Below are 13,917 nucleotides of genomic sequence, written 5' to 3' on the forward strand. Positions count from 1 at the left end.
TGGGCCTTAAAGAGACAGGAGCATCTACAGCTTGTCTCAGACAGAGGCTGAAATGAGGGCCTGCATGAAGTGCCAGTATAAGATAGAAAATAATTTTTTTAGACAGAACAACAATATAGGACTGGAAATGCAGTATAATAGGGCTCCTTTAACATTTGAACCAGACAGAGCCAACCAACAATGTCCTATAGAGGAGTTAGGGTACAAAGATTGTGTCACATTGGTCACAAATGGTCAAACTGATAAACAGTCAGTCCTTAAAAGAACTTCATCATTAAAACTAACATGGTGTTAATGTGGTGCCTCCTAGTGAGGAGCTAATTTCTCCAATAAACTTTTAAAGCCTAAGATTTAAAGGTACAGAAGTGTTAGCAGACATAACAAAGTTGCTCCTCTGTCTTACCTGTTTAGTATTACACACAAAGTCTTTGCTCTCATCACCCCAGACGGGCTGCGCTGCCACCACAAACACCAGGATACGGAACACAAACACAATGGACAGCCAGATCCTCCCAAACGCAGTAGAGTATTTATTGACTCCGCTCAACAGATTCTGCAGTCCCGACCAGTTCATCCCTGCTGCTGCACTGGCCTGGGTGATAGAAACAAGTGCACCGTGTAAAAGAGAGGAAGAAAGAAAAAGTTATTTTTCCACATCCTTGTGACAAGACACAAAACAGATCACAGCGTCATGTCTTCTAAATATCTTTGCTCTCTTACAATGATAAGGTCAAATTTAGCCTTTAGTATAACTTGTATAGCATTCGGGTGATGTTTGTGTTGCTATGGTTACGGATTAGCCACATCCTGCCCAATCCAACAGATGCAAGTAACTACACCCAGACCTGGGGTGTCTGGCAGAGCTTGCATGTGCTTGTATGAAATCATTATATGACACAAGAGAGGTAGGTAGAAACATAGTTTCATCTCGTGTCTGCAGGTGTTTCTTGATTGTACAGTTACAAACAGCAAATTGACTTGAAAGCCTGCAGACTTTTTTATGTTTCATAAATTGTTAGTCAAGATTATTAATGTTATCTGGCCCCTCACTAATGCAATTCCATGCTTCAGTAGTCATTACAACATGTACATAGGCCAGAGAAGATACAGTCATGTTAAGCTCAGGGTGTAAAATGAATGCCTTTGTCAGCTGGCGGCAGTGGTTAATGGATAAATCAATATGTACTAGCTTTTTATAACTGACATATAAAATTGTGGAGATAGCTGCTATCTTTAGAATTTAAGAACTTTTTAAACAAGCCCATATGAACAGGTAACCCTTTAATTTAAAGGAATAGTTCAACATTTTTGGAAATCTGCTTTCTATTTGCGTAAAATATGGAGCTGGAGCCAGCAGCCGGTTAGTTTAGCTTGGCACAAAGACTGGACAAAGACGGGAAACATTTAGTCTGTCCAAAGTTAACAAAATGTGCCTACCAGTACCTTTAAAGCTGTAGTTCAGATCTGGTTCGTTGGATCTGTAGTGCAAGTGTTGAAACAACAGTTTGCAGTTTCATGGGACGTGGGTCATGTACCAGACTATTTATTGGCCGGAACCACTAACTTTGAGGAGTCTCCACTGGCTGCCTGGCAACTGCAAAATGAAACAGTGAGCTAGCTGTGTGCACCTTTTTTTGCTGTCTTCTTTCTGCTAAGATAAGCTAACAGGCTGTACTAACATGACAGTGGTATCAATCTTCTCATCTAAATCTTCTTCTCAGCAAGACAGCTATATTGTTGAACTCTTCCTTTAAATTAAAGACGCATTTGCATGTGCAACATTTACAATTTCTTCAAACCATATACCATAAAGAATTAAGACCAACTACATTTACAATTACCACGTACATCTTTCCTGTGACAAAAATAATGATTCCACTGCACCACCTCTACCTTAATCCAGACAACTTGAAAAAAAAAGTATGTTGCTAATGCAAAATAGCTCATTATGATATATTATAATTCTTAGGGACTAAAGGTTTTCCCACTAACAACCAATGTTCTTTATAACCAGCAGGCAGTGTGAAGCTAGCCAATGTTAGTGTTATTAGTTACACTTGTGCTTTTCCCGCTATTATTGTCAAAGAGAATTTTTTAATACAAAGCAAACTGCTACGACTCTGTTCCAGTGTTACATAATATAAAATGCCGTCTAACGTGTCATTTGTGTAAACTAATGACAGTGTATTTACTGATGATTTGTTGAATTCCTTTTACAAAGCAATTGCTACTGAAAATAGCCTTATAATGGTATCACATGGCAAATGCAATAGCTTTTAATGTAGCTGGCCCTGAAGTGTGTATACATAACCGTAACAGCTTTTTTAAGTTGATGTATGATGTTTACTCTTTATCACTGTGCATTTGGACACAGGGGTTGTACGTGTGGTATTGAAGTGCCGCATTTTTTAATAAAAGTCAACCCACCTTTGTTCAACCATCTGAAGCTAAATATGGCTACATGTGCTGTATTTTTTAACCCAAACTGTCTTTATTTATCTTTATCTATTCTAGACACTGTGTGTGTTAATAGTGTCATGTTGTTGTTTCTATGTGCTGCTGCTGGTGTTCATCCAGGAGCAGCGGACAAGCACATAGCAACAAAAACAGTGGTGTGTGTGCGAAGGTAATGAGGTTCATGAATGAAACAGTCCGATGTCATTCGTCTAGTATAAATATAACTTCAATTGTATGTGTGTGGTGTCAGAGTTTATGTTTCCCAGATACTGTGTTGTGTGTGTGTGCATTTGTGTTTAACTAATGTCTTTGTCCTTACAAACAAAATCTAATGTAAGCCTATACATTCAGTGCACAGTTTTCTATTGAACTCTCATGGTTTCTATGGTACATGGGACTAGCATTGTTCAGACAGAAATATGATGTATTCTTTTTTTTTTTATTCTACAAAATGCCGTAACATTTATATATGTATCTACCGTTAATTCAGTATTTTACCACATGAATGTTCCTTTTTGCTGTCGTCAAATATCAAACCTAGACTTGAGTGCAGAACCTGTTCACCACCAAAGCTTTAGTCACATTTAATGTTTACATAATTTTCAACAAATGTATAGGTGAGGCTCCATCGAATTTAGTATAAACTAGTGAATGTTGAAAAAAGTGAAAACAGCTTTTTCGATTATTTGGCTGGTTGTTTTTCTCCCAGTGATCATACTTGAGTCACCATATTACTGGTCGTAAAAAGGGATTCAAATATGGGAACACCATCCTTACGTCTGTATGGTTTCTGGAGCAGTGCAGGCTCACGCACTGTTTAGAAAAGAGGGAAATATTTAGATTTCAGAAAATAGGAGTGGCTCAGCGCTGAGGACTTTTCGGTGTTAACACTAAAATCTGCATTAACTCTAAGTCACATAGGCTAAATCAAAAGCACCAATGACGCTCGTGGTGATATTACTCTGACAGTGACCTTTTCATTAAACATCAATGTTCCTGTAAGTGGTAAATAACTGCTTGGTCCCCCATACTACACTGCTTTGATTATAATAGGACTGTTTCAGATTCTCCATTAATATTTGTATAGTTTTTAACCTCCAAGTTTTAGCCTCAAGTTTGTATCTTAATCATAGCAGAAGGAAATGAAACTGGTGATTTTTCCCTTTGTTTGCTTAAATAAATATAGAATAGATACAGTGACAATTAATGGAAATCCAACAAAAAGAACCTTACCTAGTGCTGAAACACGGCTCAAATACTCAAACCCAATATATCGACACCAACTGGAGAAGAATAACAGCAAAGTGAAAGTGAAGTAAAAACTGCTTTGAGCTATTCAGTTCCTTTTTCTCTCAGTGTCTCTCGCCCTTCCCTCAGAAATCCTCCCAAACCAGTTTCAGCAGTTGCTTCCTCATCAAACACACCCACAGACGTTACATGCCCTGGTTTGTCAGTTTGCAGGATACAGGGAGACACAACTCCCTACAAGCCATGTAACCATGTTGTTACACCCTTCAAATAGGTAAAGAAACAGACACATATGCTTTATAGAGCGGGGAGACAGAACATCCATCCCTGTCAACCAGAATACTTGTGGTGTATATATGTGTGTGTGTGTGTGTGTGTAGGAGAAAGCGAGTAAGGAGAGAGATGCCACACCCTCTACATTTTTACAGAACAATGCAAATGTGTTTTTACAATGTGTTCACTTGGCAGACAGACAACAGAATTAAATCAGATTTAATTCAATCCAGTGTATCAAACAGCCTTTCGAACTTGCAACTGTTTGTTTGAATTAAAATGACTGAATAAAATAAATGCTGTAATATGTTTACTAGGTCACAATGTATGCAAAAGTAAATGCAAATGTAAGTCCATGCAAAGTGACAAGACACAATCTGAAAAAGGGTTCAGAGGCTGTGAATATACAATTGCACGAAGGTAGAATAGATGAAGATAAAAACATAGGCTAAATGAGGGTAACAAGCGTGAACATTTGATTAAATCTAAAACATTTAAAACAGTACATGTGCATATTTATGGTTTAAAACATTGTAGTAAATGTTGTCATACCAGCAGGCTAAAGGTTGGAGGTCAAGATGCAAACCACACAAGAGGCAGAACTGGAAGACATAATACCAGTGCTGCTTTCAGTGCTGAACCACACACCATCTATGAGGCACATATGGAAAGGTAAGGCTGCAGGCCTTCTAAGCTGAAAGAAAACACATTTAAAAATGTCTGTTTTCTAGTTTTGTGTGTTTTGTCAACATGAAATTCAGGTAAAAACCCTCAGTGGATTAAATAACATTTAAAAACATTCATACACTGCATCACCCAGTTCCCTCTTGGTAAGTTTACTTTGCTGTGTGTAAACACTAGATGGCAGCAATGACTTCAACATCATACAACATGCTTGCTTGCAGTGTACTGTACCATACAGTATATTAAATACATATTACTAAGAAGGTTAAATTTTCAGTAATGCCTGAATTGATAAAATGCGACAGGTAATATGTATTTGGCCCAGTGTATGCAAGACCATGCAAAGCCACAAGACAAAATTAAAATGTAAAAGCTGAAACGTCTTTATAAGATGTGAATATTTGTGAACATAGTTGTATGAAAGTAAAATAAATTAGAATAAAAACGTAAAATGAAATAATTATACATATTCCTAAAAAAGTTTGAATTTTCAGTTAGGCCTATGCCTGAAATGATAAAATGTAACATTTAGAAAAGATTGACACCAATTAATTAATTTCAGCTATATTCCTGTATAAACCTGGCTTCACCCACGCAAATACATAAAATAGCAGTTTGTAAAATGAACCAACGTAAGGGTGCTTGGGCTATTTAAAGTCCAGTATATTCATTTTTACAAAATTCGTCAAAGCAGCAGGAGACAGCCTGGCTACTACCGGATGTGTAGGGAGTTTGTCTACAAATTTAAACGGTCGTGGTGTTTTTAAAGGCGTATTTTTTTAAATCAGTTTTATTGTTGAAAGCTTGCGGCCGGAAGTTGCGACGTTTATTGAGGCTAACTCGACATTTCTGTTCAACATGTCTTCTTTGCAGACTCTTTTTCATTAGAGGCGTCTGGATTTCTCCTGAAACTACTGCGTTTAGTAAGTAGCTTACGTTATGTCTGTCGTGTGTGTGTGTTTGACGTCGATATAGCAACTGTTACGACTGTGTAACTCACTACGTTAACAAGACCACCGACTGACTGTCATTTGGCTGTTATTGAAAACCGGTGTCGTGCAAGGGACACCGGCGAATGCTTTAGCCTGAAATGTGTTAGCTTGCTGTTTATTCTGGGAACATGGTTGTTGACCTGTTTACATGACCAGGCTGGCGGCGGAGCCCCTAATGACATATGGTGTTGTTGATTAGTCCAGTGAGGTATGGTTAGTTTCTAAATTATGTGTTAACATTTTGTCTTAAATTGGGTATAACCTTTGTTGTATATAACGTTACAGTAATGTATCTGCATTTGAAAAACAGCTACCGTTACCAGTTATCGTTAAGCTAGCTGGCTGTTGGGTAACGTTAATGTTAACGTTCATTTAACGTTAGAACATCGCCACAGCTAAGTTAACGTTCAAAGCCAAACGGTGCGAACGATATAGTTACTGCTGTAAATACATAACATGGTTAACGTTAGCTAACCTTGCTAAATAACGTTATTGAGCATGTAACAATGTTTAAGTTACGCCTTACTGTAACGGTAACGTTAGTTAGCGTTAACTATTAATTCATTGCTGTCGGGAACTGTGCAAAATCAAATCTCTGGCCGGTGACACTGAACGCCGTAACGTTAGCTGTGAAACGTTAACGTTACGTTATTTCGAGTGGCCACAACTCTTATGTAAAATCAGGTAATTTAGAATAACCTCATGTTGTTCCGTTATGCAGAGATAGAAGCTGCTTGGTGGATCATTTTAGTCAGGCTTTATGAGTTAACCGTCCCGTCCACTCGATAGCTATACACATTAGCTAAGGATCACGTTTGGAAAGGGAGGTTAATGTGGTTGGCGCAATTTTCTCTAAGTCACGTAGCATAATGCAGGGATCTGTTAAAGTCAGGTAACCTCAGCTGAGCAATATTGACATGGTTTTCCTTTAGGTTAGCAGCAAGCTAGCGGGCCGTTGTCAGCCAGGACCCAGAATAGCAGCATCATCATCAATGGTGTGTCTACATCCCGGAGCCGTCACATTTTCCTGTGTCCGCTCAATGAACCATCTCCTCAGCTCTCATCAAAGTGAGTATATTACTACCAGGAGTCCCTGCAACACAGTCTCTTAATGTGCAATGTGTTAGTAGTTACACATCACACTTGCATTCCATCACTCTGTCACTTTCAGGCTGCACATGTATGGCGTTTGTGAAGCTTGGAGGGGAGTTTTGCCAAGCCCAGCACCTGCTGCTTATTGTGGACAAGTGAACAAGAGACACCAGGCGCAAACACTGCCATTCACGCTCACAGGTGTGTGCTGTAATAAATACTGGTCATTATGAAACAAATTCTCACTTTTTACCATTTTACAGTCCATGGACAGCAGAGAGTAACGATACACTGAATTGGCAGTGATACAAATACTGAGTACTTGTTTAGCTCGTCATTTACGTCACCCAGTGTTGGCCTATGAAAGACAGGAACAAGGGCATGAAGTTAAAACAGAGCAGCCCTTATCAGATAAACCAGGGGTTTTCAAAGTGTGAGGCGGGCCTCCCTAGGGGGGGCTCCAAACAGTTTCAGGGGAGGCTCAGTGAATGGAAGTGAAACAATATTACATTACTTATTGCATTAATTATCAAAAGGAGATCACATAGAATAGCCTGCATGTGTGAGAGTTCAGAGATACAGTAGTTTTTGGGAACTGTTTTCCCCCCATCAGAGTCAGAAACTAATAAATGCCTTAGGAGAGACCTTTTTAAAAACTTATTTGGTGTAGTCAGAAGTTATGTCAAACAAAAATATAGGCTATTATGACTCAAATGTTGATTGTCTATGGGATTCAGTAATATAACCATGATCCCATAGGCATCCAGGAATTGATCGGAACTTACCAAGTAAACTAAAGATGTGGTGGGGTGGGCACCGTTTCCCAAGCTTTGTCTGAGGGGAGGCCCGCAGTCTCAGACTTTGAAAACCCCTGAGATAAACCATCTAATTCACACAAGAATCACAGGTAACACATGTTATTGAGAATTAGGTCAGTAGACAAAAATATAATATTCATGATAAAGTAACAAGCAAAAACCAGTGTGGAAGGCTACTTTTAGTTAGGCTTGCTTAAAGCTGTGTAAAAACGAATGACCGTCTCTGTGTCCTCATAGGTCCCCACTGCCATCCTGTTGAAACCATATGAAGACAAGCCAACCTTCAGCCTGTCACCTGTCCTGGGGAGTAGAGGGAGCCATTGGCTTTATCCAAGCTTCCTCACAGCTTTTCTCCTTTCCTGCTGTGTCTTTCTTCTTCTACTCTGATTCAAACAAGTCTTCTCTGAATGGGCTAACAGATTTGAAAGAAAGGAAGGACAGATCTTTGTTTCGTCTTCATTTTTTTTTCTCTGGACCGCGAGTGTCTTCCCTGCCAGTCTTTTTGACCCCACTCTGCTAGATCGAAATTTTAGTTTTTAACCAAGCCAAGTTTAGTTTTTCCTTCGTTGCCAAGAAAGGTTTTGATTCCCTCCGGCCCCCTATTTTTTTCCCCAAGAAATTTGTCTTGTCTTTTTAGTTTTTTATTCAGACTACGTTTTGTCACCAAAGGAATAGGATATTTCTGTTTTATTCCCATAAATCATCAGTTAGTAAAATTAATTTTAAAGTTTTTTTTTATTTGATGCAGTTTTTCTTTTAATGAAAACGTTTTATTTTTAAACAATTGGGAAACTTTCACTTTGGTTCCTGTCTGTTACTCCTTTTTTTGAAACACAGTGCTCTTCTGATCTTTTTTTCTTCTATTAACAAACCTTTGTGGGTCTAAAAATGAACCGACCGGCTCCAGTGGAGATCTCTTATGACTGTCTGAGATTCCTCATTACGCATAACCCCACCAATGCACAACTGGGAAGGTTTATAGAGGTAGCATACGTTTGAATAATTCATATATATCCTTCACTCATTTTATTTTATTTCTAGAGAAAGCAGCGACATGGTGTGTTTAAAAAGTGTGTTCTGATGTGTAGGATCTGAAGGCATTTGGAGTAAACACCTTGGTGAGAGTGTGTACTGCTACATATGACAAAACACCAGTGGAACAAGAAGGCATACAAGTGCTGGTAAGTGACACACCAGATTAAGCCTACTCATTTACCCGCTAACAAAGAAGTCCAAATGTACGTAATCATCAAACTAAGGAACATAAACTTCATCTACTGGTCAGTCAGACACAAATGTTCAGCAGGACAACCAAATGCCTCCATAAGCAGTTTGAATAATAAAGTGTGGATAATGGAAAAGTGCATTCTTCCATTGCATCTGCACTGAAAACTAGTAGCAGTAAGCACAGCAGGCTTGATCTTAAAAGGTTACTGGTGCAGGGAATTTTAGGCTTAAGCAACTGAACAGCGACCAAGTGAAAATATAAAGAAACGTTTGGAATGTCTCTGATGGTGTGATTTGTAACTTGTAATAGGTGGTGTATGCATTCGCAATATCTAATAGCTTGCTTACTGTGGGGAATACTGTACTGTGCAATATCTACCACTACGGTTGCTTTGGGTAAATGCACAACTGTTGGGAATTATGTAGTAATCTATGTTTCTATACTGTGACCATATGTGTAGATGGCTGCGAAAATGTGTTGTGCGACTGTATATGTTGAAAGCTGTCAAATGTTATTCTAATGCAATTGTATGTGATGGCACAGATGGTTGTGTACTGCCAGACGCTGTGGTCTCTTGAATGCCCAAGACAGATTTCTCCCAAGGGAGACAATAGAGGCTAGTCCTATCCTATTCTGGATCTAGGATGTCATTTTGCTATCTCTGCGGTACAGAAACTTGTTAAAGGTGGACTCTGGCCATTAAGTCTGTCTAAGCATAACCATGAGAACAAAAATATTTACATTTGAGGACTTTGCAACAAATTGATGAAATCAAAAACGACTTGATCTCCCTTACAGGATTGGCCATTTGACGATGGTTCTGCCCCCCCAGACCAGGTGGTTGATGATTGGCTGAGTCTCCTGCAGACAAAGTTTAGAGAGGAGCCTGGCAGCTGTGTGGCTGTGCACTGTGTTGCTGGACTAGGACGGTTAGTATTTTTTATTTATTTTTGCTTGCCAAGATAAATCAATGTCAAGTCAGCTTTTGTTTTTTTCCAGATGCTTAACTGATCGAACTGGCATGTTGTCAGTTGTCACTAATGTTGCATATGGATGCACCAACCTGATACTGACTCAGATAGCTAGATCGGGTATCGTGACAAGGTAGCCGATCTATAGGGCTGAGCTGTTCAATTAAATTACGCTTGTGCTACGCGATGTGTCAGCAGTGCCCTGGTAACATTTTGCTAGGAGAGCTAACGTAGCATGGAGGGAGCTAAATACAAGGGGTCTACAGTTTGGAGATATTTCATGCATGCCAACAAGTTCTACGGCTACTTGCAATAGCTTCAAAGTTAGGAAGCAGTGTTTAAGTCAAGCCTGATATTGCCTTACACATAAAAGAATGATTCCCAGTCTCTTTCACACAGTAAGGAATACTGCTTATTCGTTTTATACTGGTATGGGATTGGTACTCGGCATCGGGGGATATCCAAAGCCCAGGTATTGGTATTTGTATTGGGACTGAAAAAGTCGGATCGGTGCATGCCTATCGGTGCAACCTCTGTGTTACTAGATTTTCAAAATGGTACAATAAAATTTTTTTTAAAAAGACAGAGCCCAAACTGAGTTGAAACACTGAGTTAAAGCCTTGGCTTCATACAAGGCTCAATGGCCGTAGGATTGTTGCCCTAACTGATGGTTGTACAATGTATTTGTTGTTTGTCTCAGAGCTCCGGTGTTGGTGGCGCTGGCTCTAATTGAGTGTGGGATGGAATATGAAGATGCTGTTCACTTCATAAGACTGTGAGTACAAAACATTGATTCTACTGTGTTACTTAATTGTACTAACAAGTGCTCTGGCTTTGCATGTGTCATATTCAGTAGCATCCCTGTAATTGCTTACACACCTGACATTCTTCTCAGACATTTCTTTAAAAGTTTCTTGTGTCTCATTTATGTTGTCAGGAAGCGCCGTGGAGCGTTCAACTCCAAGCAGCTGCTTTACCTGGAAAACTACAAACCTAAACTGTGTCTGCGCTCCAAAGATGCAAACGGACAGAGCTGCTCCATACAGTAGGAATCTACAACCCCACACATCTTCATAGGAGACTTTCATCTTTTGATGTTAATTGGAAAGTTGACATGTTTGGGTAAAATATATATTTTTTTTGGTATTATTAAAACATGAAATTTATTCAAAGCGCTTCATGTATTTCCGAAATGTCAAGGTCCTTACGTCAAAGTTCTGGAAATCTTCTAAAAACATAGACAGACAACTTCTGCTTTTACATCAAAAATTAACCTAGAAAGTGGAGGTGTTAAAAGGTTTAATTTCTGCTTCCTGGTCTGTAACTTGGATATTTAGTAAAAATACACAAATACTTAGCCCATTAAAAGTAAACCCAACAGTTAAACAGAATTCATTTTAACTGTCAGCATCACTGTGAAATCAAAAGTTGAAAACATTTATTCCAAAGGCTACGCTTGGAAATCCTTGTTACAAGTGCAGCAGCTACAATAAATGCTGTTGATGACAACAGACAGATTTCAAACTTTGACATTGGGATCAGACATTGAAAATTAAGTGTCAGTAGCAAAGTATGTTTGACAGTTGATTCATTTTTGCGATGTTAAAGTGGCCTGCAGCTTGATATTTGTTCTACGCTACAACACTACAAATGCTGAATAAATAGTCGGCAGTATGTGCTTTCAAGAGGCTTGCTGGTTTATTGCACATCAATCCACACAGCGGTTTAGACTGATTTGTTAAATCCAGTCTTTCCTCACTGGCCAAATCAACGTCCTGCAGCCAGAATGTGGCACAGAAGGTGACATGAGGGAAAAATATACAGTGTTTATGTTGATTTGCTTAAAAATTAGAAATTTAAAAGATTTTTTTAACAAAATGTGCCCTCAGTTTGATGCCAATGTAACATATGCTGTATTAAACAACACTACAATCAACTTACCCACTGTAAGCTGTAGACGCACAGCCTGCTTCTCTAGAACAAACAAACTTGAGCTGGCTGTAAATAAATTTGACACTGTCCTTTGTAATGTCACCATGGCATTACGAAGGACAACATGTTTAAACATCAGTGGGTGAATGTATTCATAAATCACTACTTTATGGTTTTGGTAGATTGTACTGTTTACATTAGCTAATAAGTGTAAAGAACACAAATAAAACCCTCAATAAATAGTAATTAAAATATTGGTACTTCATTGGCCACACAATGTTGAGCAACATAGTGCATGATGGGTTGGCAGCATACAGTATGTGATATTAGTCTTCCAGCTAACAGTTTAGCATAGATTATATTAGGTGGTAATTGGGTGAATACAGTCTGGAATGTACTGTTGAATGATAGTAGGCTCCATGCAAACACATGAGCATGAACTATTTAAGATGGTAGAGAAATGAGCCAGCATTTAACAAAGTGAGCTTTAGTCATACAAACGTAGTTCATTTTGGTGCCCCAGGTGTCATTACTGAACAGTTAAACGTACTAATGGGACAATCTCCCGAATACTTCGTATATTCCTATTACAACCACCATAGAACAGGACTGTGGAGCCAACATGGCTGCCACTGAAAACTGAGTGGCCATAGTTCTTGTCTATCTCCGGCTCTGTACGTAACTTAGCTGTCTGGTCAGCTCCTGTGTTTGTAAAATGCTGTTGGTCTTTGTGATCTTATAATTTTTTCTATAGGTTTTTATTTTCTTTCCCTGTACCTTTATCTGTTTGTACTGGTTATGTTTATTTATTCATTCCACAGTGTTTCTTTGTGAAATGTCTGTCTGCTTGAACAAATCTGTTAGTCTTCTTGGAAAAATTAAAGTGTTTAGTACCGTAACTGCTGCTTGTCGCAGAAACTATTTTGAAAGGCATCCTAATTGTAGTTTAATGTGTCTGTCTGTATTTTGTTGTGAGCTGAGAAAACAAGTGATACTTAAATTGATCAAATTCTCCAAATTCTTTTAAGATTGAGGTAAAAGCCAACTAGACAACTAGTGTAGTACTGATAAGTTCCACCTTGAATAATCAGTCAAATTACATAAATATATCTGATCAGAGGTTGACGACAATGCCATAACTCTGCATAATGAAAAGTCAGGAACATCATATCACTGGTTACCTATTCCCAAAAGCATATTTTTATTAATATTTGAAAATGAAGTTTTACAAACTGCCAGGCTGCTTCTACAACAGTCCCAGGTCACAGTGATTGGACTACATGTGGGGCTGTAGCTGAAACGTGGCAGCTGCCCAACGTGAGCCTGACCTGACCTGACCTGACCTGTGTGTGTGTGTGCGTGCATGTGCGTGTGTGTGTGCGTGTGCGTGTGTGTGTGAGATTGCCTCTGGCTGTGGTGATGTGTGAATGTGGCTGTCAGAATGGAGGGTGAGCAATCACACTGAGCCAATGGATGATTCAAGGCTGACTGGTTTTATTGACTGACCTGACAACACACACACACACACACACACACACACACACATGAACTAACCTTGAACAACAGAGCAGATAAATATGCATCTGTGAAAGAAAATAGAAAATGTTGCTTTCTATCACTGCCTTCATTCATGTTCATGTCCACACAAAGAGACAACTGGCTGAATTTCACATTACATCCTGGAGTGGGTTTTCAAGACAGCTGAGATGCGTTTGGCTTAATTTGTACAGTGATACAGACAACTCAAACCAACAACAAAAGCTTTTCTGATAAATATGAGGGTTCTTGGAGTCATGGCTGTTATACTATATAGCTCCTCCAAACCAAACAACTTCAAGCCTTAAAACCCATTTTCTGTGTAAATAATGTTAAAAGTTTATTAGGTACACCTAGCTGACAGATGTTTCTATTAGTTAGTGCACCCAATTTATATGAAGGGAAGATTTATCACAGGACTGTTCTAGGTTTTAGCTAGGTGTACTGAATAAAATGACAACGGAGTGGAAGGGATAAATCAAAAATTGGGAACAATAACTTGTAGTCGCTTGTCACAAAGGCAAACGGTCACTCATATACCAGACTTCAAATGAAACAAACAGACTTCACACTGATATGCAGAGATGAAAATAAAACATTCACTCCTCCCAGAGGCAAAGTTCAAATGTTTCTATGTTTGGCCTGAGTGTTGGTTGCTCCTGTGGACAGTAGATGGCGGTAATGTC

General features: G+C 38.9%; 2 protein-coding genes across 6 annotated transcripts in view; one reads left to right on the forward strand and one right to left on the reverse strand.

Annotated features, from left to right (window-relative positions):
- The window catches only part of LOC123978568 (gap junction beta-4 protein-like), a 9,694-nt gene extending 5,077 nt beyond the window's left edge, over positions 1-4,617 (reverse strand). The window contains exons 1-3 of one of the 3 annotated variants that reach the window (XM_046061870.1): positions 4,531-4,617; positions 3,691-3,740; positions 404-592 (exon numbers count right to left, since the gene is read on the reverse strand). In XM_046061870.1, coding sequence (XP_045917826.1) covers positions 404-574 — 171 coding nt within the window. In that variant the 5' untranslated portion in view covers positions 575-592; positions 3,691-3,740; positions 4,531-4,617. Of the gene's footprint in view, positions 1-403; positions 593-1,443; positions 1,539-3,690; positions 3,741-4,530 lie in introns of those variants that run through there. The other 2 variants (XM_046061869.1, XM_046061868.1) reach the window with 2 other exon arrangements.
- An 819-nt stretch (positions 4,618-5,436) lies between these two features.
- LOC123978571 (protein tyrosine phosphatase type IVA 2-like) lies at positions 5,437-12,594 on the forward strand. Of its 3 annotated transcripts, none has more exons than XM_046061872.1 (8): positions 5,437-5,585; positions 6,587-6,722; positions 6,826-6,947; positions 7,802-8,548; positions 8,653-8,745; positions 9,591-9,721; positions 10,464-10,538; positions 10,701-12,594. In XM_046061872.1, exons 4-8 carry the CDS (start codon positions 8,453-8,455, stop codon positions 10,810-10,812), a joined length of 507 nt encoding a protein of 168 aa, XP_045917828.1. In that variant the 5' UTR covers positions 5,437-5,585; positions 6,587-6,722; positions 6,826-6,947; positions 7,802-8,452; the 3' UTR covers positions 10,813-12,594. The 3 variants fall into 3 exon arrangements, with proteins under 3 accessions (XP_045917828.1, XP_045917829.1, XP_045917830.1); XM_046061873.1 differs by lacking the exon at positions 5,437-5,585 and adding an exon at positions 5,679-5,862; XM_046061874.1 differs by lacking the exon at positions 5,437-5,585 and adding an exon at positions 6,089-6,338.
- The last annotated feature ends 1,323 nt before the right edge of the window (positions 12,595-13,917 follow it).

This window comes from Micropterus dolomieu, linkage group LG11 (assembly GCF_021292245.1).
Source record: "Micropterus dolomieu isolate WLL.071019.BEF.003 ecotype Adirondacks linkage group LG11, ASM2129224v1, whole genome shotgun sequence".
In the NCBI taxonomy this organism is placed as follows: domain Eukaryota; kingdom Metazoa; phylum Chordata; class Actinopteri; order Centrarchiformes; family Centrarchidae; genus Micropterus; species Micropterus dolomieu.